Below are 22,106 nucleotides of genomic sequence, written 5' to 3'. Positions count from 1 at the left end.
ACGATGTCCCATCAGAACTAGACAAAGCTGAATGAACTAAGGGACAAAACGCCGCATTTAAGGAAGTTATGTCCCATCACACAATCTCCCTTTAGCTGTAAAAGTCTGCATACTCCTTTTTACGCATACGTATAACTTATTTTTCTTAAAAATGAAGAGGATTATAATAAACCCTTAATGGCCCCACGGGAAAGAAACTTTAAAACAAAGGGGATTATTACACTGGAGTGATTGTCAGAGTGTGAGCAACATCCTCCAGAGCCTAATCCATTACTGAGAGTCCTAGGGCCCAAAGCAACATTACCTTTCAGAATACTGCGGATTGGGTCATCAGTAAAATACAGAACTGTATTTCACCTCCCTCTTAACAATTTATGTTGGAGGGACACAGTACCTGAAGATACCTCAAAGCACTTGAATGTTGTTCCAACAGGGGAACCTGCAAAGCATCATTTTCACTACAGACTGGGTATTGTTTGACTTTAAGTGCCATGGACAAAGAAACAGTGTCACATAAGATAAACTGCATAAAAGCAAAGAACTCAATAAAATTTTTAAACTTTAGGTCTTGTTACAGCAATGAATTCGAAGAAACCTTCTGATTGTAGACATAAGGCTATGGTAACAAACAAGCAAGCTGCATATTGACAGTAACAGGTAAAGGGTACTATACTATAGCAGACTGTTCCACTAAAGTGATAGCAGATACCACTGTATACCAGCTAGGAGCCAAGAAGGTGCATCAACAAAAATGAACAAGCAGAAGTACCAGGGATATTGACAGCCAATAGACAACAGTAACACTTAAGGCACCATGGCTGCAGGAATACTAGAGACTACTAAAGACTGGTCAGCTGGTGAGCTTGTAAGCTCAAAGAACAAAGGCAACAGGAAAAATGTACAATGGTGAGGAATATACAATAACAGTACAACACACTGCATATCTTTACTTTTCTTTATTCTTTTTTGTCAATATTGTTGGTGTATTGTTTGTGTATCCAGTAATGAAATATGGAACTGAGCAGGTGTAATATGTACAATAAAAACCTATCAAAAACTGTCCTGCTGTTTCACGTTATTGCTAAAATTTTACAACTGCACAGGTCCTACCACATAACCCCTCAATGATCACTGAGGTCACTACCACACAGATACTCCTGCTCATTTCTATAAACACAGTGGATATCAAGTTCTACTGATTCAAAGCTCTCCTTTCTGCACCATTTCCAAATGTGCAGAGGAGGTGATAGAAACAGAATTACTAGAATGGCTCCAACAGTAAAAGAGCAGAAATGATTGCATATTTGCCAGACTAATTTCTGGGTGGAATTCAGGATCTCTCAAAATGAAATTGCACATGCAGGTCATTATCTACAACAAAAGCTGCCATGACTGAAAGGCCTCTAGTTTACCTGCACACATCTGGGTTTTAAAGTTTAATTCTTTTTGCTTAATCATTCCACCACATTCTTCAACTGACAAGATGACAGCATGAATGGGAGCAGAAGCGTAGCACACCACACATCTAATCAGCAACCATCATATGGAATACGGTTATTGGAATGTTGGTGGAACGATTTTACTGCAAGGGGTAGGTATGAACTGCGTCTTGAACCCCACAGCCTATCCTGCATCTTGGACCAATCTGGTAATTCTGTATCTACAGTAGGCAGGAAAGAGAGAGAGAGAGAGAGAGAGATAGTGGGGGCCAGGGGTACCACCCAGGTTAACAAACACATGCAGACCCTGGAGACTGACTGATGAGAGGTTCACACCTCATCCTCCAGGCTACACAGCAGTGAGAACGTGGTTTGTTTAACACTACAAACTGGACCTCGGCAGGCCTCGGTCTCTGTCCACTCCTCCGTAAACCTGCCCCTCCTGCACCCTGTTTGCTTAGCAGTACATGGAAATTTACGTTAATTGTAATTTGGCATGTTTGAGTACACACATTTTGATCAGAGCTCATAAAAAAACAGCTGCTTTTGAAGAAAAGAAAAGCGTAAGTATATTAGAAAAGCATCACTTACATTAAAATAAAAGTAGAAAGTCTTTGTTCTGTCAGCATGTTCAGAAAGTTTCATAACATTTCTCACTCTTAGCTGGTGAAGTAATAGGGTTGATATAAAAATCATTCGCAGAACTTTTAACCCCGCTTAAACCATAAGTTACTGTGGGGACAGGCCTAAAGAGTTCATGTAAACAGTCATAACCAGTAAGGATTGTCAATCAAATGTCTGAAACATGCCTACAGCCATCCGTTTTCGCATTAATTTAATTAGGGCCCACTTCCAAATTGTACGGGTCAACATGTTTGGTGAAACTTCAAAATCAGCAGGAAAGCAGAATGTCAAGTGCAGCAAGACACCCAGAAAGTGTGTTCAGGGCCTCAACAGTGGTGCACAAAAACTCCACCTTAAATGGTCAAGTTGGACATTCTTAAGGCTCTTCCTTTGAAGATCACCATTTCTACTTGTTCAAGGAAAACAAAAATGAACAGTTTTGAAAAGGCCAAGATCTCGGTTCATTTATGACAATGGAAACAATAGATTTCAGCTGATATTCATGCAATTTCTTGTGGTAAAGCAATTTAACTGCAAAATGCTGGCAGTTAGCCCCCCACCCCCTCCCAACTAATCATTAGTGCATCATCATGGCAATAGCAAGTCCACTCCAGGGCCAGAGGCAGTAAGGGCATAATGCACTTATTTGAAATAAACAGCAGGGCAAATACTATTAATAATAAAATTAAAAAAACATCACATGAAACACTGGGCATATAAACTTGTGAACAAGGCTGAAAATTTAACGTTTTTTTGCTTTTCATAAAGGTTTAAAAAAATTTAAATCAACTTTTATGCTAAGGGTGTGTTAGCAATACCAAATACAAATTTGTGTAGACATTCAAATCACAGTATTTATCTCCATGTGTACATAGTTCTATTGTAATTAAATCATGATATTGCCTTTTTGCCTGTCTGTTTGGATATTATCATTGTGAAGCATGCATCGCTATGAAACCAGCAATTGCATAAGGACAGTGTGCTGGACCCTGCACTACCAATAAAAAAGATATCTGAATAAGTCAACAATGCGAGACGCCATAAATCATTAAATTCATGACAAGCTGAAATCAAGGTGGAAAAATGATCACCCTGGATGGAGTGCTCAGAACATGGACTACGCATGACAAATACTTCCACTAACATTTTTATCGTTTTGTAGTTTTCGGTCCAAGTTCTAAACAGGTTCCACCTCATGTAACTTTGTAAAATGTTCAATGAGAAATGTACTCAGTGTTGCATTTGTGCAGATGAATACAAGAGGGCACTGACTCAACAAAAAACTAAACTGTTGTGCTGTGGAAGCCAGACACAAAACATAAATGCTTCTTTGTTAAAATACTGCTTTAAAATACTAACATTTAACGCATTTTTTTCTAATAAAAAAAAAAACCCTTTCATTAATTAATTCTCACCACACACAATTCACCAAAGACAAATACCGATAAAATACCGACTACCACCTACACACTGTGTATGAAACCCTCTAATTTTTTTACATGAAATGTACTGGAAACTACAGGCAACTCATGATCTAATGATGCCAACATCAACCTAAATCACCAAAGTCAGTATTAGACATTTTTCTCATCCTAAGACAATGTATTAGTAGGCCACCTCACTCTGATCAACTGAGGTGGACTACCATAAACCAAGAACGAAAGTTTTTTTCTGTTAAGTCGACTATAGATCTATAGAAGAGTGGTCTGCAGGAGGTGCCTGGTCACCTTTGTCTAACCCCCTAATCACAACAACTCAGAAGGGTAGACATACATATTCAGGAATGATGGAGTTGGTTCCAGTTAGAAACTTGGGCAAGAATAGGGAGGATAGAAGAGGTCCATCAACTGGTGAGAGGACTGATGAGAAATGAAGTGTGAGAAATGGAACCTCCAACACAAGCTCTGCCTTGCCAAGGACATATGCAGCACTGGCGATTCTGGGCTATCGTCAAGTCCGCTGCAAGTGATGCTTCTCTCTAGTCAGTGGTAAGCACTTGTTTGGTCTCCTAAATTGAAGACCTAGGTCTTTTGGTTTAGCAGGCTGTATGTCAAAGTGGAGGACATGTGCCTAGGCATTGTTAGCCAGACAGGAGCTGTTCTAGCACCAAACGGCACTGCATAAGAATTCGATAATCCAGTGAAAGTACAAAAGAAAAAAAAAAGGTGTTGGTCTTCCAGGAAATGCAAAGATGTCTTCAGTGAATAATGTAACAAGACAGTCATTAACTCGGTGTGAGTAACATGGCAAATTAAAAAGGCAAACTGGAGAGTAGCAAATTGACTGTAGTCAACAGTAGAAACAAATCTTCACAACTGCAATAAGGCCACATCAACTTTAAGTGTCAGTCATTTTCAGCATCTCTAACAACAGGGTTCTGGCGACAATTCTAGACACCTGGAAGACTAAGAACAGTTTAGGTTATACCTATAATTGACAGCTGTACAAGAAATTCAAGATTTTATACACTTGATACTTTTACAATGACAGCATTGTGGAACACACAAAGGCGAAATCTATCGCGGACTAGGCGAAATGAATCTGGCATTTATGTTTGACAAAGATGTACACTTTTCTATGGCTACCACTTCTCTAACACAGTAACAGACTTGACCACTTTGTTTCTGTAACTTGTAAGTTGCAGCAAATAAAAAGGAAGAAATAGAAACCGCTATGTTCCTTCATTATCATTAAAAGGAAACGTAGCGCACGTTCAGTATTGCAGACAAGGCAGAGGCAATGCTTAAAGCTTTTCTTTTAAAGACTTCATATAAAAGAACGATAAAATGAACTCTGAGATTCTTCCCCCCCCCCCCCCAAAAAAAAAAAAACACACACAATACGCCTTCGGTTTTTGCTTTAAAAAAAATCACCAGAATGCAGTTTACAAAAAAAAAAAAAAAAAAGTATTCCACCCCAAAACCAAAAATGCTGGCATTCGACAAAAAAATAAGGTAGCTACAATACACAAGCCAGGCCAGAATTGCAACCTGAAACAGACTTCAGCTCAGAGTTAAAATAGAAACTATTTGGTAACAAAAGTGTACTATATGCTTAATACAAAAAGGTATGGAGAAAATGTACCTTTACTAAAGCTTATACAATATCCTTGGTCCATAAAAACTATGTTATTACCACATTTTATATGTGTTCCTCTAATAGAGTCCCACCCCAACAGTAATACATCTTGCCCTTTACAGAAACACAAAGGAGGAGGAAAAAAAGCAAAAAATAGACTTTTCTTTAATAAAGTTTTATACATGGCTGACGTATCATTGGTGCGGCCGGTTATAGAGCACGACTGGGGACACTGGAGTTCTTAGGAAAGTGGATTTCCATTATGTCTATCCACCACCAAGGCCAACTAAGCATGTCCTTTTAGCCTTTTTTATTATGGATTTTTTTCCTCTCTTTTTCCCCCTCGTTTCTCTCCTTCGTGAACCTTTTTTTTTTTTTTTTTTTTTTTGCAGCACTTTGAGGAGTTCACCTGTAAGTCATTTTACGTGTGTTTTGTGTGTTAGGACACAACTGCAGCAGCAGCTGAAGAGGATGTGACGCTAGTGGGGTTGCTGTTGCCTCCAGCATAGCCAGCATCGCTATTCGTGCTACTTCCCAGCAGGCTGGAGCTGCTGGCACGCAGGATGGCCCCGGCGGCATTGCAGTGGGGTCGCGGGCCCGGCTCTGGTGTGTAGGTGAACGTTAGCGTGGTGGAGTAGATTATCCCATCGTTGCGCACCAGTGTGACCGGTACTTGTACCGGCTGCCGCACCCATCTCCAACCCTCGCGGAATGCTGAGATGTCTGGCACCACACACAACATGCTCTCTGCACACCTGCAGGGGAGGGAGGACAACAGAGGAAGGAAAAATAAGTAAAATAAAACTTCATCTGTGTTTCCTTTTCAAAATCCAAAAACAATATCTTTAATTATTTTTGCTTTAAGAAAAAGCTTCAGTTGTGTCAGTACAATCAGTCCCGCAAAAACGTAACTAATGCGTTCCTGAAAAGCTTTGCATTCACTAAAATTATGTACTAAAATATACATCTCCAATGGGGAAAATGGGTTTTCATTCTTATTTCTCTTCAGTCATGCTGGGAAAATATATTTTAAAAGATCAAAGTCTTGGCTATTAAAATTTGTAATGGGCCAACCTCCCAGTGATTTCATTTCATCTTAAATGGCATTTTTGCAACTGAGAGCTTGAACCTTATCAACTCCATCAGTCACAAAAATTCATATAAAAATATAAAGCACATTTATAGCACAAATAACACAGAGAAGGTGTACAATAGAAATCATCATTGACAAACTCATTTTTAAATCATTTTGAGCTTATTTGTAATGAATATACTAGAAAAAATCCATCTGACGGAGTTGACAGCTAACTGACAGAGTTAACATCATACAAAACGGTACACAAACATTTAACAAACTTGGAAGCATACATAATGCCATTTCAGACATGAATCGCCTATTTTTGGTTGACAAAATTGTTATTTTTTTTATTGCACAGCAAAGTCTTAAAGAGTAGCCATTTTGCTTTTTTAAAGCTGGTAAAAGTGCTCTCAATACTAATCAAAATATGCATTTTTAAACCAAAATTTTTTATTTAGTTTGATTTAGAAGAGCTACAGAGTTAACCTGTTATGGTTGAGACATACCTGATTCAATATTTCATAAATTTATCAAAGAAACAGAGTTACCAGTCCATCAGCAGTATTCTCTCCTTTTATTGAAACCAGGAAGTGAGGCATACATCCTTAGGATATAGCTGATAATTTAATCAGGGATAAAAAAGTATGTTTCTGTTGAAATCTAATGGAGTTGACAAAATCTGGGACAACTTTAAAGGGGTACCATTTTCATAAAAATATACATTTCAAAACAAAGATAATAGTAAAATTTCACACCTATATTATCAGTAGGTATTGTTAATTTCAGATTTCAAGGACCGCAGACGTGCCATGGCTGGGCTTGTGCCAGCGATCTTCTAATCACAGGTCCACTGAGCCACACGCTGAATTAGTACATCAATACAGAATATTTAGAAGCTTTTTCGGTAGGACATGATTTGGCACAATTCTGAAGAATGGGAGAATTATTGTGCATTTTGAATAAGAAATAATAATATATTAATTATTTCAAAAATATCTCCTATGTGTCTGATGAATCTCATGAGAATTGCTTAGTAATTGCTTCAGCTGAACTTGCCAAACTCGCTAACTTATCGATTATAGAGTTGGGAATAATGATGGCCAAAACATCGCTTCATGAACCATTAGATGTATTTTCACCACTAGATGGGGCTCTTGGATAACTTTGGGGCATGCTTTCAGCCCTTTTCTGAACAGATAGCATCATCTAGTGGGGTCAGAAAATGCAGCAAATGGTTCACGAAATGTGTTGTTTTGGCCATCATTAATGAGGAATAGTGAGCCACAGTCACCATGCGGCCAGGCATGCACTGGCATGTACAGTAGAACCTCGGTTCTCAAACCTAATTTGTTCCAGAAGGCTGTTCAAGAATCGTATTTGGTCGAAAACCGAATCAATTTTTCCTATAAGAAATAATGTAAATTGGATTAATCCGTTCCAGACCTCCAAAGGATTGCCTATTTAAGCCTGCATAATACATACCTAATGCTAAAACCATAAAAACGGTAAAACCCATAAAAACATGAAATAAATGAAAATTTAACAGCACTTCACCTGTGCTGTTGAAAACTACTGACATATAATTATTTCCTTTTCAAGCTGTATTGTGGTTCTCACAACTTTCCATGGTCTGCTGCTATCACTAACCTTCTTAGGATCCATGGTGGCTTATTTAAAAACAAGAGCAACAAAAGCAACAGCAACACTGTGTTGTTCATTAAACTCTCCAACAAAAACTCCTGAACAGACATGGAAAAACTGGAACATGTGGAGAGGCACATTCTATGTAGAACACATATTTGAGAGGGAATTGAAATATCCATTAGAATCCCAACATCACAGCTGGCTGGAGAGGGGGGGTTTGGGGTGGTTTAAAAAAAATTCATAATCAGAATACTAGGTGACATTAAACCAGAACTAAAATCAGATTTTAGAAGTCTTCTTATTTTAAACTATTTTGTAAATTTAAATTACCTGTGATAACAACCCATAAATATTTGTTTCACACATTTCCAAAATAATACAATCACATGTAATATTTTCAATACAACACCTCAAACAAAGCTGTTCATCACAAACCTTTCATGGCGACTTTGATTTCAAGAGGTTGTCTCTTAAACCACTAAGGCTCTTTAACATGTAGTGATAAATTGCAGTGATAAACTACACCTTACAGAACTTCCTTTTTAAATTCACAAAATTTCTCTCATCATAAGAAATGCTGACATCAAGTATGAATCGGTAGTAACTACCTACATTTTTGTCAGTTTCAACACCGAATTATTTCAAACTTATCTTAAACCTTTAAACATCCTTTAAAATATCCTGCCATTAACAATTTCATATTAAAATGATAGGTCAATTAGCCTTCTGTTGCAGAAACTCTTGCAGGCCTACAGCATTCATTTTTTTATCCCCCTTTTTTAAAATCATAAATGCTTAACTGGCTAAGTGTGGAGGTTTCATCAGCTCAATCAGTACTTAAGAGCCCATGGACATAAGGAACAGACAACACATACTTTGCATCATTACCTGTACATTGTCTCAGCCTCAACATCACCAAACCAGACTCGAAGATTTGGAGTGAAGTTCTGTCCTGTCAGCTCCAGCATGGCCACATCACCCCCACCATTCAACTGCCAGGAAAGAAAGTGGCTACTCAGTCTACAGTATTTTCCTCACTACATACACCAAGCAGTAAAGCAGCTGTGTACTCAACTAAAACCTGTGTTAAATGGTTTTGGGGAGAAAAAAAACTAAATAATTTCATTTAAAAGAAGTGTTATATCCTGGGCATGCTATGAAAGTACAGGACTTTACTTAGAGCTACCCCATGTTACAGTAAGTTACCTCTACCCTAAGCTTTTTTTGCCACTCAGTGTGAACTGTAGCACCCGGAGAGCCTGGGGACTACCCATGTCTGTAACAGCCCTCAGTGTCAAACCAGTCAGTCTTGGGCTCACCTGAAGGCTCTCCACTACTGGAACTGGTGTGACTGGTGAGTGCACAGGCCCCATGCCCTCATAGAAAGTGTACTCCGCTTTGTCTGTGCTGATGATGGTCCAAGAAGCCCCGTCATTGATCATCTCCTTATTGGGCTCTTTTGGACAGGGAGTGGCCTAAAATGGGTAAGGACAGACATCATTATAGCAAGTGTTGCATCCAGTTACCACTCAAACCTGGCTCCTCCATATCTTCCATGTTCTGTTTATTTCTGTTTAGGGTGACCAGTTGACCAGTCAGACAATGAGATGATGTAACCAGTGGGATCAAATCAGCAAAGGGCCATAGAGACCAGTCAGGATGTTTTTAAAGTCTACATTTTCACTCATCCACACTGCAATGGAGTTTTCAGAAGTATATGGCTGTGAGAACGTTTACAAAGGGAGCTGAAAACTTTAAGGTAGTGTGGACAAAAGGTGAAGCTTTTGCCTCTTTTGTGAAAACTAATGTCTCTTTTGAATGAACATGTAGTAGTGTGGACTCTAAGAGGAGACCAGCCTCTCCCTATTGACCAGAATGCAACAAAGAGCGATAGACCATAAGCCAGTCATTCTGGCACCAGAACTCTACCTGCCAAATTAATCTATGTGAGACAGAGTGGCAGTTCTGCTTTATCAGATGTGCTACTGCCTCTATCAAACTTGATCTTACAGTCAATCTTGAATGTATCATTCGGCTAAACGTGGAAAGCTTGCAATCTCATTTTCTTTCCATTTATTTGTGTAAACATACAGTTTACTAGCCACTATTACAATGCAACATGTCTTTTAGGTTCCAGAGAGGTGATGCCACTACACTTATTAAACTGAAATGTAGATTATGGCCATGCTCAAGGGCACCATAAAGGCGGGGCAGTTAAGATGGTTCCAAGGGCTTCTTGGTAACAGTGACAATACTGTAGGTGAGAGTGAGAGGGGCCCTAAGAAACTTGAAACGTAATTCAATCAATCTTGGTTGGGGGTCCAGTATGATATGCTTCCATGGGGCCCAAAATTCGTAACGGCCCCCCTGCCCATGCTGCTGATGGCAAACAATCCCAGAATAAACCATTTTCTGGCCTTCACTGCATGAGGGGAGAAGCCAAAGAACAGTAAAAACAGCAGTAATGGAGTGCTAGAGGGGCAGGTGTTATGTAGACTTAAGGAGGCACTACTGAAAAAGAAAAGCAGTATGAAGTCAGACGCTAGAGGTATGCATTAGTGAGCTGGCAGCATAGCACTACAGTGACCTGAGGAACTTACCTGGAACTGGATGATCCTCTCTTGGGACAGGCACAGATACATCCTCTCTGTATCCTTCAGGTAAAAGGCGCACTTGTGGAGCTGCGACACGGGGTCATCAGCATCAAGCAATGCTGTCTGCTTGTCCACTTTGCGGATTATCTGTCAGACAGTGTACATGTACACAAACACAGGCAAGACAAGGCCGGCATGACAAGGCAGCTAATATTTGCTCTGAATGGTGGGGGGAGGGGGGACAAAGGAGGAGCAACAGGGAGGACCAAAAGACAGGCAAGATGGACAGTACCAGGCGTGGGAGTGCCATGCCCGTGACAGAGCACACCAACTTCACGGTCTGGCCATAATGGATGTAGCCGTCCCTCACTGTGAACTCCTCTCCCTCAGACTCTTCATCATCCACTGTGGAGAGAAAAAAGAAAGAACAGCACCCTGGCTTACTCATCTTGCTGATATAGGCAGACACTGATATAAACCAGCATCTATAATTACTGGTATTAACTGCAAGGTGCAGCTTTACCTGAACTGAAAATCACGTTTTACTGTGTTCTGCACTGATCTTGTTTAGGTAATTTTTGAATATTTGTGTATCAGAACCTTGTAGCCTTCGCTGGTTAGCAGGGAACATTTGGGAAATGCACACCTGGTTTTAATAAATGAGAAGTTTAAAAAGACGAGTATTTTCTTATTTGGGTTCTCTATATTAAATCCCTCTAAGCAGTTTCATAGTGAAAGACTTATTACTAGATGCTTTCAAAACAATAAACATGAATCCTTGGAAAGTGCGATCTCTCCCCCCATCCAATACCCGCTCCTGCTAGCTCCTCAAATCACTCTCCTTTACAGTGACTTGCGTCTATGCAATCAGATTAAAGAGAGTTAGCGAACAGTCAGTAAAGACTTTGTTCAGCATACTGGTATGTTTTGTGGTGCGTCATGAAGAAACCTAAGTGTGCCGATCTTGTAAGTATGTGTATTTATGCCTTTGCACTATAAACAGTAAGTATGATACCCGTGTAATGTTTTGCTGTGGATTGCGTGTAGTTGAATCTAACCCCAAGAGTCGCATAAATTGTTGATTCCCATGTCTTTGTCACTGCTAGTTTGCACTGGCAGCAAGCTGTTAAGTTCAAAAGCAGACCTTAAAGCAATATCACCTAATTCTAAATAATGACCCAAAAGCTTGCCTCAGTAAGTAGTGATGTTACAAAAACTAAAACTAATTAACTAGCAATTCTATGCTTACAAAATAATACTTAATCAAGATATGTAGAATACTGTAGATATAAAAGAAACAATCATTATAGAAAAAGTGTTTTTTAAAAAAATACTTTAATAATTTAATAATTAAAGTAATTTAATAATTTTAATACTTTAATAGTTAAGTGCAAATGAACGTTTATCACTTCAGTCACACTACCACAAAATAGAAAAAATACCTGTTGTACGAAAGGTATCTTTGCAAAGTTTGCAAATTACAGTAAACTGGCCCATGTCAGATTTCGCAAACCTAAACCGTTTCCACACAAGCAAAGAAGAACATTTTTTAGAACCAATTCTTGCTCATTAGCCATGTCACACACTATTCTGCAGCCCAGCCTACTCATCCGAGTTGTTTACCACGTGACACAGATGTAATATTTTTATCAGTCAGATGATACATAAAATTTGTTTTTGTTTAAAAAAAACAATTTAACTAACTAGTTAGAAAAGAGTATTTAGTTCAAGATCTAAGCTGCAATCCACTGAGACAGATAATTGATAAAGTAATGCAATATACATAGCGCTGTGATGTTATTCAGCCAGAAATTGCTTTATACATTGGTTTGTTTTGTTGTAGTACTTTTGCAGCCAGGGGTGCAGGAATCACGGTGGCAAGAATATTTCATTTAACTTCATTAATCCCCCCAATAAACAGACCTTAATATTCAAATTATTAAGTTGTCCCCCCTGTTTCAAACTTTCTCCTACCCTGCTGTTGCAGCCTCCGAACACACAGGAATCCTGTGATAGGTGCTCACCAGTTTATTCTGTCATTATAATAACAGCATTAAATTTGAAGATCAGACTAGCTGCACTTGTGCCTACTCAACTGCATGACAGCTCATGTTTGTGATGTGCCATTTGCCCCACTTGTAAATCACTTTGGATAAAAGTGTCAGCTAAAAAAAAAGTAAATTTAAATGTAATGTAGTATCACAGTTATCACAATAACCTTGAAAGGTGTATCGTGGATACAACTGCAACCAGTTATGATAAGATACCTCCTATGAAAAGTTTGAAAAAGATCTGAAATACTTTTTGAGTGATCATGCTAATCAAATGAGTGCCTGCGACTACTCCTCTCTTTGCTAACACTATGTGGTGTTGCTTCAGTTTTGGAGTGATTTGTCTCAATAGCCATCCAATGAATTTACAATTTTTTAACATCCGTCAAATATTTTGAGTTATCGCACTAATTAATTCAAGTGTTTTAGGCTACACATCTCTCTGGTACCTCTATGAGGTGCTGCTTCAATTTTGGAGAGATTTATCTCAAAATTAGAAAAGTTCCAAATCTTCACCCCTCCAACATGTTTGTAAAGTTCGAAATCAATCCTTCGTACTTCGTAGTTATCACGCTAAAAAGCATTACTGTCTGTGGCAGACTGGTCCCATAACCATCCAAGACAGAGCATGAAATCTATTTTGAGGGCAGTTCCCCCCCCGCCCCCCAAAATGGTTGGTCGAACATTTCTGATGCTGTAGCTAGGACAACAGCATGACTCACGGAGGTGGATGTAGAAGGCCCCCCATTGTTGAGAGCTGGCATGGAAGTTGCCCCCTTCCACATGAAGGTAGCGGGTACTGACAGTCTGAGAACGCAGGCGGTTGAAGAGCGCTACTTTGGTCCCTGATGCAATGCATACTGTGCAAACAAAGCAAGAAAAGACAAGATGTTATACTTCTCCTTGCAGACATTTTAATGTTAACTTTTGCCAAGAGCATTGCAAGGACAAGAGATTTACGGCTTTTAAATTTAAATGCTATGCCCATCCCCACCTTTCCTGAATACCACGAAGGTAATCTTTTACACTCCACAAGCTTGTAAGCTGCAGCATCCTCTGCAAATGGAGTGAAGAATGTAACGTTCATTCCCACCCCCTAATTAACACTCGCGGTCTCTGTCCCCCACATTAACACTCGCAGTCTGCATCACCCACATTAACACTCACAGTCTGCATTCTTCAGAGACTGCTTCTTCTTGGAGGGTTTGGATATGACCTTGATTCTTTTGCTGAGGAACACGCCAATGTCTGCGCTGTTGCCATAGAACATCTTGACTGACAACATGAAGTGCTTTCTTTTGTCCGAGTCTGATATGTACAAAGTTTTGGCTGTGCAATAATTCTATAGAAGGTGGGGGAAAATAGGAAAATAAAAGATTGAGGAGAACAAAGTTAGAACATGTAAAAAAACAAAAAATAGTGTCAGTATCTCTCATTTCACACAAAACATTGTGTGTGTTTTTCAGTGTGTACACCTTTCCCTCCAGGTTAAGCTGCTGCATCTCTTGATCGCTGTTCCCAATGCCTATAAAAGCACAAGGCTGGGCCTCCTGCTCCGAGCTCCCATCTCGCTCCATTTGCTCCTTCTTTTGCTTCCAGCCACTGCCCATGAGGTACACACAGGGAGGTGGGCAGAAGAACCTGGAGATACCAGAAACAGTGATTCTGTAGACTTGTATCTAGGCAGACATATTGACATTATAATGCCTTCATGCATGTAAAGCAGGGGTCTCCAGCTGCCCCCCACGCAACTAATTTCATCAGGGGTAGTGGACCTTAGCTTTGCATTGCTTATAGAATTTGACCCTCAAGAGAAATAGCGTGGGACCCCCTAACAACACCTCACTAGTAGAGGAACTAAATTGATTCTTTGTTCGCTTTGATATAAAAGCAACACAAACGGACATGAAACTTCCACCAGTCCTTAACAACCACAGCATTCTCACTGTGCAGGAACTTGAAGTGAGACATGTGTTTAGGTCTCCGATTGTCATTAGCACAGACAGAGAACCTGGTAAGGGTACTCAAGTAATGTGCTGTCCAGCTCCCAGAGGTCTTCACCAAGATCATTAATTTGTCCCTCTCACAAGCCAATATTACCTGAACTCAACCACCATCATTACGGACATGAAAAAGGTAGTTGTTAACTGTCTCAACGACTACCGACCAGTGGCTTTAACTCCAGTTCTAATGAAGTGCTTTCAGAGACTTGTCTTACAGCACGTCAAAGTCAGCCCACCATACCACAGTTCGCTTACAGGTCTATGGAAGATGCCATTGATATAGCTCTCCACACGGCACAATCTCACCTTGAACACCAGGGGATCTACATGAGTATGCTATTTATATAATATTTTTTTCTGCATTTAATACAATCATCCCATCCCTTACAAAATTGTCTGACTTAAGCCCCTCTCCATACATCTGCTGTTGGATACAGGACTTTCTCACAAATCATCCTCAAATGGCTAAGACCATCCTGCGTTCGATTATCTCTCTCCAACTCTGAAGTCGGATAAAAACGTCATGAAAAACGTCACTTCCTGTTGGAAACAAACCTCCTTTCTGATATTGATGTCGGAGAGAATTTTGCTGTCCGAGATTCCCGTGTCGTCATTTCAACATGGTAGCTTACAGTCAACAGTAATTATATTTTATAAATATTTAAAAATGTTTATTTTGTTAATTGTATTAATAGTAATAAATGTACTTGCATATGGCTGATTTAGAGAATACTATATCATGACCGTAAACAGTATCCTAGCATGCAATATCAGATTTTTACCAGACTTGTTAGTGTCTTTTGTTTGTTTATAGTTTGTTTGCCTCTTGAAAAAAGAATATTGCTATGGATCTACAAAAATATTATAAAGCTTTTAATGTGGTTTGATTAGTTCTTATTTCTTGTTTGTTTGTCGGCCGGAAAAAAGAATCTCGCTCCAAATCTGCTAAAATATAAACCACTTAACAACAGTCAGACGTGACATTATGCATCTCGGAATTTGCGACTTTGTAATTGAACGCACGAATCAGTTCCCACCTTTCAAGCACCCTTATGCTTGGCACAGATTCCCTTCAGGGATGCCTGCTGAGTGCATTACTTTATACTCTTTACACGCATTACTGCATTCCCACTTATCCCAAAAAATACCATAATTGACTTTGTGGATGGCGTACTGTGGTTGGGCTAATCCCAGGAGATGAGACTGCATACAAGAATGATGTCCAGTGCATAGTAGCAGCATAGTGTTCAGTGAACAACCTGGTACTGAACACCTCAACAACAAAATTACCAGTGTCAACCCAGCCCCACTCTATATCAATTTCTTATAGGAACCCACATCTGTGAAAATGTCTTTGTAACTATCAATACCCCCACAGCATTCAAGAACTCAGGAGGCTATATTTCCTGAGGATACTCAAGAAAAACATCTTGGTGGAGAAGTTGCTGATGTCCTATTGCTTCTCCATCAAGAGTGAGCAGGCATACTGTATTTCAGCATTGTACACTGGTTGTTCAGCAACAGACTGGCACCTTCTCCTATTAAGCTGCTATATTTAATTCAATTTAAGACTTCTTACATTTATTGTGTGTTGTTACTGTGGCTATTTGTTCAGTTGGCGCTTATCAGGAGAAGCACATTTTAAATTAATTGTATGTGGTGAAATGACAATAAAGGCTATTCTATTCTATAAGCTTCTAAAGCATGTTCATTTCACAAGTTTTACCAGTAGGTGGTAGCACCACACACACGATGGCCATCTGAAAGAGCACTTAAAAAATGAATATACAGCTCAGTGCTTCATTGATCACACCTTCAGACTCAACTGCTGACACCACTTATCCAGGTTAAAATCTCTGGGATAACACTAGGATGATACTGCCCACAAACAGACACCATACTCTGCACCTGTCCAATTTTGTACTATTGGTTTTTCTTTCTGGGTGCCTATGAGGAACATATCCAGGGTCTGAGGATGATTAGCCCACTATAACTTGTAGGAGTAAACTAGGAGTAAAGATGTTTATCATTGCATATCCCATCTTGCCCTCCTTTGACACACAAACACACGCACATACCCAGTCACAGGTTGTTATAAAACTCCTCATTTTTTGAACCCCAAAATGTGAAAATAACATGTGCATATAATTTTATAATGTAATATAAACAAGTACCCCCCCCCAACACACACACACACACAGACGCCTGGATCCAATCACGAGGTCACACCATTTATCCAACGCCCCTGGAACATTGGGTTAAAGGGCCTCACTCAAGGTAGATGTCACCATTCTGCTGAGCTTGGGGCTCAAAAATAGCTGTAAAAATCATAGACGAAAATGTGACAAAGGGAGCAGAGGTGCTGGACTTCTAAAACTTACCTCTTCTCATTTCCATAGGATTTCTGTGCGACTTTGGCATGCAGGATTAGGACTGTCTGATCACCTCGTTCCCTCAAGTAGTTCCGCATAGCTTCCCTGCATAGTGCACAAATAAAGGTCATGGGGCATACAAATGCAACCACTATGAGCATTACTACTGTGGCTACAATACCATAAAATTCAGCACTGGATCTCAAGAGAACTATAACTGAACTTTGAGGTGAAGGAATGAGAAGCTATTAGTAAGAAGGACTAATATCAAAATGATTAAACTGACAGTGGGGGGGGGGGGACATTTGTGTTCACCAAGAAAGAATTCTAATTCCTTGGTATTGTGTAACTAGCTGTAATTGTGCTTTCACTACTAAAGGTTTTTTTTGCCAGTCACCTCAGACATCTCTGCACACTACTGAACTTTTGAGAACAATATATGTCACAAAAAGTTTGCAGAACATAGAGAGGATGTGCTTAGGAGGGTTGTCCAGATGCAACACCCAATATCATGTGACTCAGCAATACTGGGGTGGGCTCAGCCTCACAATTAAATGTTTCAATTAGAGCTGGGTGGTACATCAAATTTATCGATTAATTCAAATAGTTTGTTCACGGCAATGCGCAAATAGAAAATCAGGTTTCACTTTAAACTGACTAACATGGAGCCCGTGAAGTTTGCAAATTTTTTAAATATGAATGAGATTTTTGTCCATAAATGACAGCATGCCAGATGGCTCTCTGTCAAGCCCCCCCTGCCCCCTTGGACACCAAGACATGGAGCAAGATGGCAGCACATGCATCCACAAAAAAGGAGATTGCCTCGAAAACTGCCAGCATCTGCAGCTGTTTGGAAGTGGTTTGATTACACTGGAAAACAAAGATTTTGCTACTTGAGTAAAAAGAGCTGTTTTATACTAAATTGAGTGTGCCGATTCCAAATCTGCACATCTATCTTAAGTTATACAAAAATTCATGCATAATAACTTATATGAACCGGATAAAACAAGAAGAGCATATACTGTACTAAACACATCTAAGGACATTTATCAAAACAGTAATTTGTAAAGTAAGGAAATAAATGTATCTGTAACTGTACATGTGTAAAGTTAAAAAAAACAATGTGTCCTGCCCCGATCTTCTGCTCCTTCCGTGTGCCACGCCCCCTCATTAACCCCGTGTGGAATCCCCATGTGATCAGCTGTTTCTGGTTGTTGTCATGAGTCCTCTGTATTTAGTCCGCGTTTCAGTTTGTTTCCCCAGTCCAGTCATTGTATTGTCCGTCTGCGTTTTGCCTGCCTTACCTGTAATTAAACCCCGTATTCCCTGATACCCTGACGTCTGCGCCTTTATCTCCATTCCGTCCTTGCTCGGCACAACAATATTACTATAATTAAATGTATTAATGGTTTATTATTAATATTAAAATAATTAATAAGAAATCTATTCTTAAATGTATTTTATTATATAATAATTACTGCTACTGTCTATCATTGTCTAAATGTATTTTTACTGTCTAAATATATGTATTCAGTTAAAGTGTAAACATGCACGATGCTATCACAGCGAATGCGAGGCTGAGACTGAAGCGTTACCCTTTGTTTCCGCTGAGAGATGTGCCGCATGACTCATTTCCCCACGCGTACAAGTTCTTAGGTCCGCGTTCACGGTTTGACTTCTGAGATTCAGATTGAGTACTCGGTAATTTTTTTACGAACTGGTTTGTTCGACTTTTAAGAAATTAGAGTTCTAATGAGTTCAAGAACTGAGGTACCACTGTATTTCACAGAAAAGATTGGGCAGGTCCGCATGCTTTTCGGTACCTATGGGAGAAATTTGGATCAAGAAAAACTGATGCCAAACAAAGCAGGAATTTTTGTCGGACCCGAAATTCACGAAGTCATTCGTGATACCACTTTCAGAACATTACTCAATCCACTTGAACTTGCTGCTTGGGATGCATTTGTGCTAGTAGTGTAAAACTTTCTATGAAATGAGCGAGCTGAAAACTATGTTTAACTCAACAACATACTGACAAGCATATCAGAAACTCGGTAGCTGGATGTCTCTAAAAATGCACTTTTTACACTCCCATCTGGATTTCTTTCCACCAAATTTGGGTGATGTAAGCGATCAACATGGAGAGAGATTCCATCAAGATATTTCGCTCATGGAAACAAGATATCAAGGTCACTTTAATCCCAACATGATGCATGACTACTGTTTGTTTCTCCAACGGGATACTACTACCATTCACAAACGCAAAAGCAAATGCTTTAAGCACTTTTGAACACTATTCAATAAGCCCAAGTTGAATCTTTAGCAGTTTTGTTACTCTGAATGCATCAATGGGTTGATGATGATGTACCAAGTTTTAGTACAGATTAATTTTTAAACGAGTTGACTTAACTTTAAATCCTGACATGCTACAATAAATCTGACTTCAGATTTGGAATCAGCACACTCGATATAGTATAAGACACAAATTTTGCCATGTAGCAGAATTTTTTTTTAAATTTATTTTGTTGTCCCGTGTTATCCAAAATACGACATAGAACAAATCTGACAGTATCTGACAGAGGCAAGCAGTCAAGGGGCAGGAGTGTGTAGCTGTACAAAATGAACAAGCTAGCGGCAGCCAATGAACATCAGCGAAAAAAAAATATACATACAATAATGGAAAGAAATTACAGATGGGTGACTTAATATCTCCAAAGATATGGTACATACATACATTGGAAATAAATGGGTTCATTCAGGTGCTAAATAAAATGGAGCCCAGATATGAACTACCAAGCCAAAAGTATTTTACCGAATAGCCCGACCCATCTCTACAGCAGTACATGTGAAAAAGTGTGTTGTTAAACTTATGGCTCAGTTAAAAAATTTACATAGTAAAAATCGTAAAGATTTGATTTTTATCACCGAGCCCTAGTTTCAATAGTTTTTTTTTTTTTATTGTGTGGCTTTCAAAGGATCTGTAGTACAATGCCAAAAACAGCTCTCCGGTACTCTACACTTAGGCAACAGGAATATACGCACAGACTGACCTCACCAAACAGAATACTTGGGCTAGATATTGGCACAGCTGCCCTGATTCGATTTGATTCCAATTCACAAGCTAATGATTTCATTCAATCCAATTCAACATTAATCCAAAAGGAGTGAGATATAAAATACTATATAGCAGCTTTCCATATTTGAATTGATGTTTAAAAAGCTCTAAATGGAACATAAATTTACAAATGCAGTTACTGCAAGCAAATTGTGAAGACCATTACAGAAAAGCCGAAGGCTTGTATATCAAAATCTTTTTATTTTACAAATATATGGGTATAGTTCCTTAACAGAGAAACCAAATAAAAAATTACATTTAATTAAGAACAACTGAAAATAAAAATGGGCAACTCAAAGTGCCATGTTTCAGGACTAACTTAAAGATGTGACCAAACATAAATTGAAGTTTTTTTTTTTGGGGGGGGGGACCAGGGTTGTGAGCATAAAATCATACAATCGATATTTTCCCACCCCTATTGAATACCCAATGTTAGACTCCTCACCCCCACCAAAACACACACCACCATTACCTACTCCACTGATGATGCGAACCACTGAGTCCATTATGTAATTTATTGTTTTGTGGGTGGTATTAAACACAGTAAAACCTTGGATTGCAAGTAACTTGGTCTGCGAGTGTTTTGCAAAACGAGCAAAATTTTAAAATAAACTTGATAGACAAGCAAGGTCTTGCAATACAAATATTACGTATACGCTTTGTCTGCCAAGTGTCACATAATCACAACTGAGCCGATGGTTCTTCTTTCTCTCTCGCTGTGAGATTGTGGGTAATCGTCTCCCAGACTCGGTCTCAGTCGGCGTCCCTCACTCATATAGTCAAAATATAGTAGAAAAGTGCCATCTGAATAAGGCCGTAGCAGTGCGAGCGATGAATCTGTCCACATGTCCACATTTCCACGAAATTGAAAAGGAGGCAAAAGCAGCTGTCATTCAATAGGTTCCTTGTTAAAGTCACACAAAAAGAAAGATTCCAGTGAGCCAACAGATAGCAGTGATTCCTTTAGTTATAGTGAAAGTTGTCCTACAAAATAATCCTCTTCTCCTCTCTCTCGTCTCCCTCACACCATCCATGATTCTTTTCAAAGGTAAAGTGCAGGTTAATTTGTTTTATGTATTTTTAAGTTATATTTTGTATTAACCATTTTCCATTATTTCCTATGGGAAAATTCGCTTTGATATACGAGTACTTTGAATTACAAGCACGTTTCCAGAACGAATTATGTTCGCAAACCAAGGTACCACTGTATTTCATTACATCTGTAACACAGCAGGTGGTTTGCAGAAACCTAAACCAAAGCCACATCTAGACTGAGCAGTAAGTCAATATCATAGCACAGAGTAAAGCCTCATGTCAGCATACTTTTTGCCGCACGTGTATTATGTTTATGTGCATCTTTAGTCACTGAAAAATCCAATTTACCATATAAATGTAGTACACTATGAACCAACTTAAATCCTTAGAGGTCCTTCGACAAGGAGTCTAAGATATCAATGAACAAAACACATTATTTTAATAATCATTTTAACATAACTATCAGTTTACTCACAGTTGGGGTAAATAAAAATGTGGATTGGGCACAAGTTTTAAAGCATCACCAGCAGAGATATAGCAGTCAGAGGTTTAAGCAGCAATAACTCAAGCAAAGTGAACAGAAAGTGAAGATGAAAGCTTTGACAACACATCCACCAAGACAGACAGTTAGACAACAGCCGCCACTCATACTGAAATCCACCTTCATTGGTGGGGACTTTACAAGTTACACATTCTGAGATTCTAGGGTTTTCTATTGCATGTCAGGCCAACTAGAAAATAGGAGGAGGGGGAAAAATAAAAACCCCCCTGACCCCTTCATGGCCTGGCAATCTGTGGGGGTCCTTTTGGCGAGTCAGCTTTCAGAGTGAGAATCATTAACATGGGGGGGGGGGGGGGGCACAGACAGGCATCTGTCCTCCAGTTATCACAATATCTCATACAACAATGTCTACATTACAGTGGTAAGGTAGCACTTCTTTAACACAGCATGTAGGAGTATGGAATAGTGTAGTGCAAAATAAAACCCTGGGTTCCTGTAAATCAGAGCTAGATAAGATTTTAACATTTTCTATTAGTTAAGTTCCCCCCAAACGAGCTTGATGGGCCGAATG

At 39.2% G+C, this 22,106-nt stretch overlaps 1 protein-coding gene across 1 annotated transcript in view; it reads right to left on the bottom strand.

The window, feature by feature from the left end:
• Positions 1-941: 941 nt before the first annotated feature.
• rbpjb (recombination signal binding protein for immunoglobulin kappa J region b) overlaps positions 942-22,106 on the bottom strand; it is a 57,754-nt gene continuing 36,589 nt past the window's right edge. Inside the window, exons 3-11 of the mRNA XM_023796150.2 lie at positions 16,893-16,988; positions 13,984-14,149; positions 13,676-13,850; positions 13,231-13,368; positions 10,750-10,862; positions 10,464-10,604; positions 9,183-9,338; positions 8,752-8,855; positions 942-5,896 (exon numbers count right to left, since the gene is read on the bottom strand). Coding sequence (XP_023651918.1) covers positions 5,581-5,896; positions 8,752-8,855; positions 9,183-9,338; positions 10,464-10,604; positions 10,750-10,862; positions 13,231-13,368; positions 13,676-13,850; positions 13,984-14,149; positions 16,893-16,988 — 1,405 coding nt within the window. The 3' untranslated portion in view covers positions 942-5,580. The remainder of the gene's footprint in view (positions 5,897-8,751; positions 8,856-9,182; positions 9,339-10,463; positions 10,605-10,749; positions 10,863-13,230; positions 13,369-13,675; positions 13,851-13,983; positions 14,150-16,892; positions 16,989-22,106) is intronic.

The sequence above is a fragment of the Paramormyrops kingsleyae genome, chromosome 12 (assembly GCF_048594095.1).
Source record: "Paramormyrops kingsleyae isolate MSU_618 chromosome 12, PKINGS_0.4, whole genome shotgun sequence".
NCBI lineage: Eukaryota > Metazoa > Chordata > Actinopteri > Osteoglossiformes > Mormyridae > Paramormyrops > Paramormyrops kingsleyae.
Note: the sequence above shows the minus strand (reverse complement) of the source record. Positions and strands in the feature narration are given on the sequence as shown.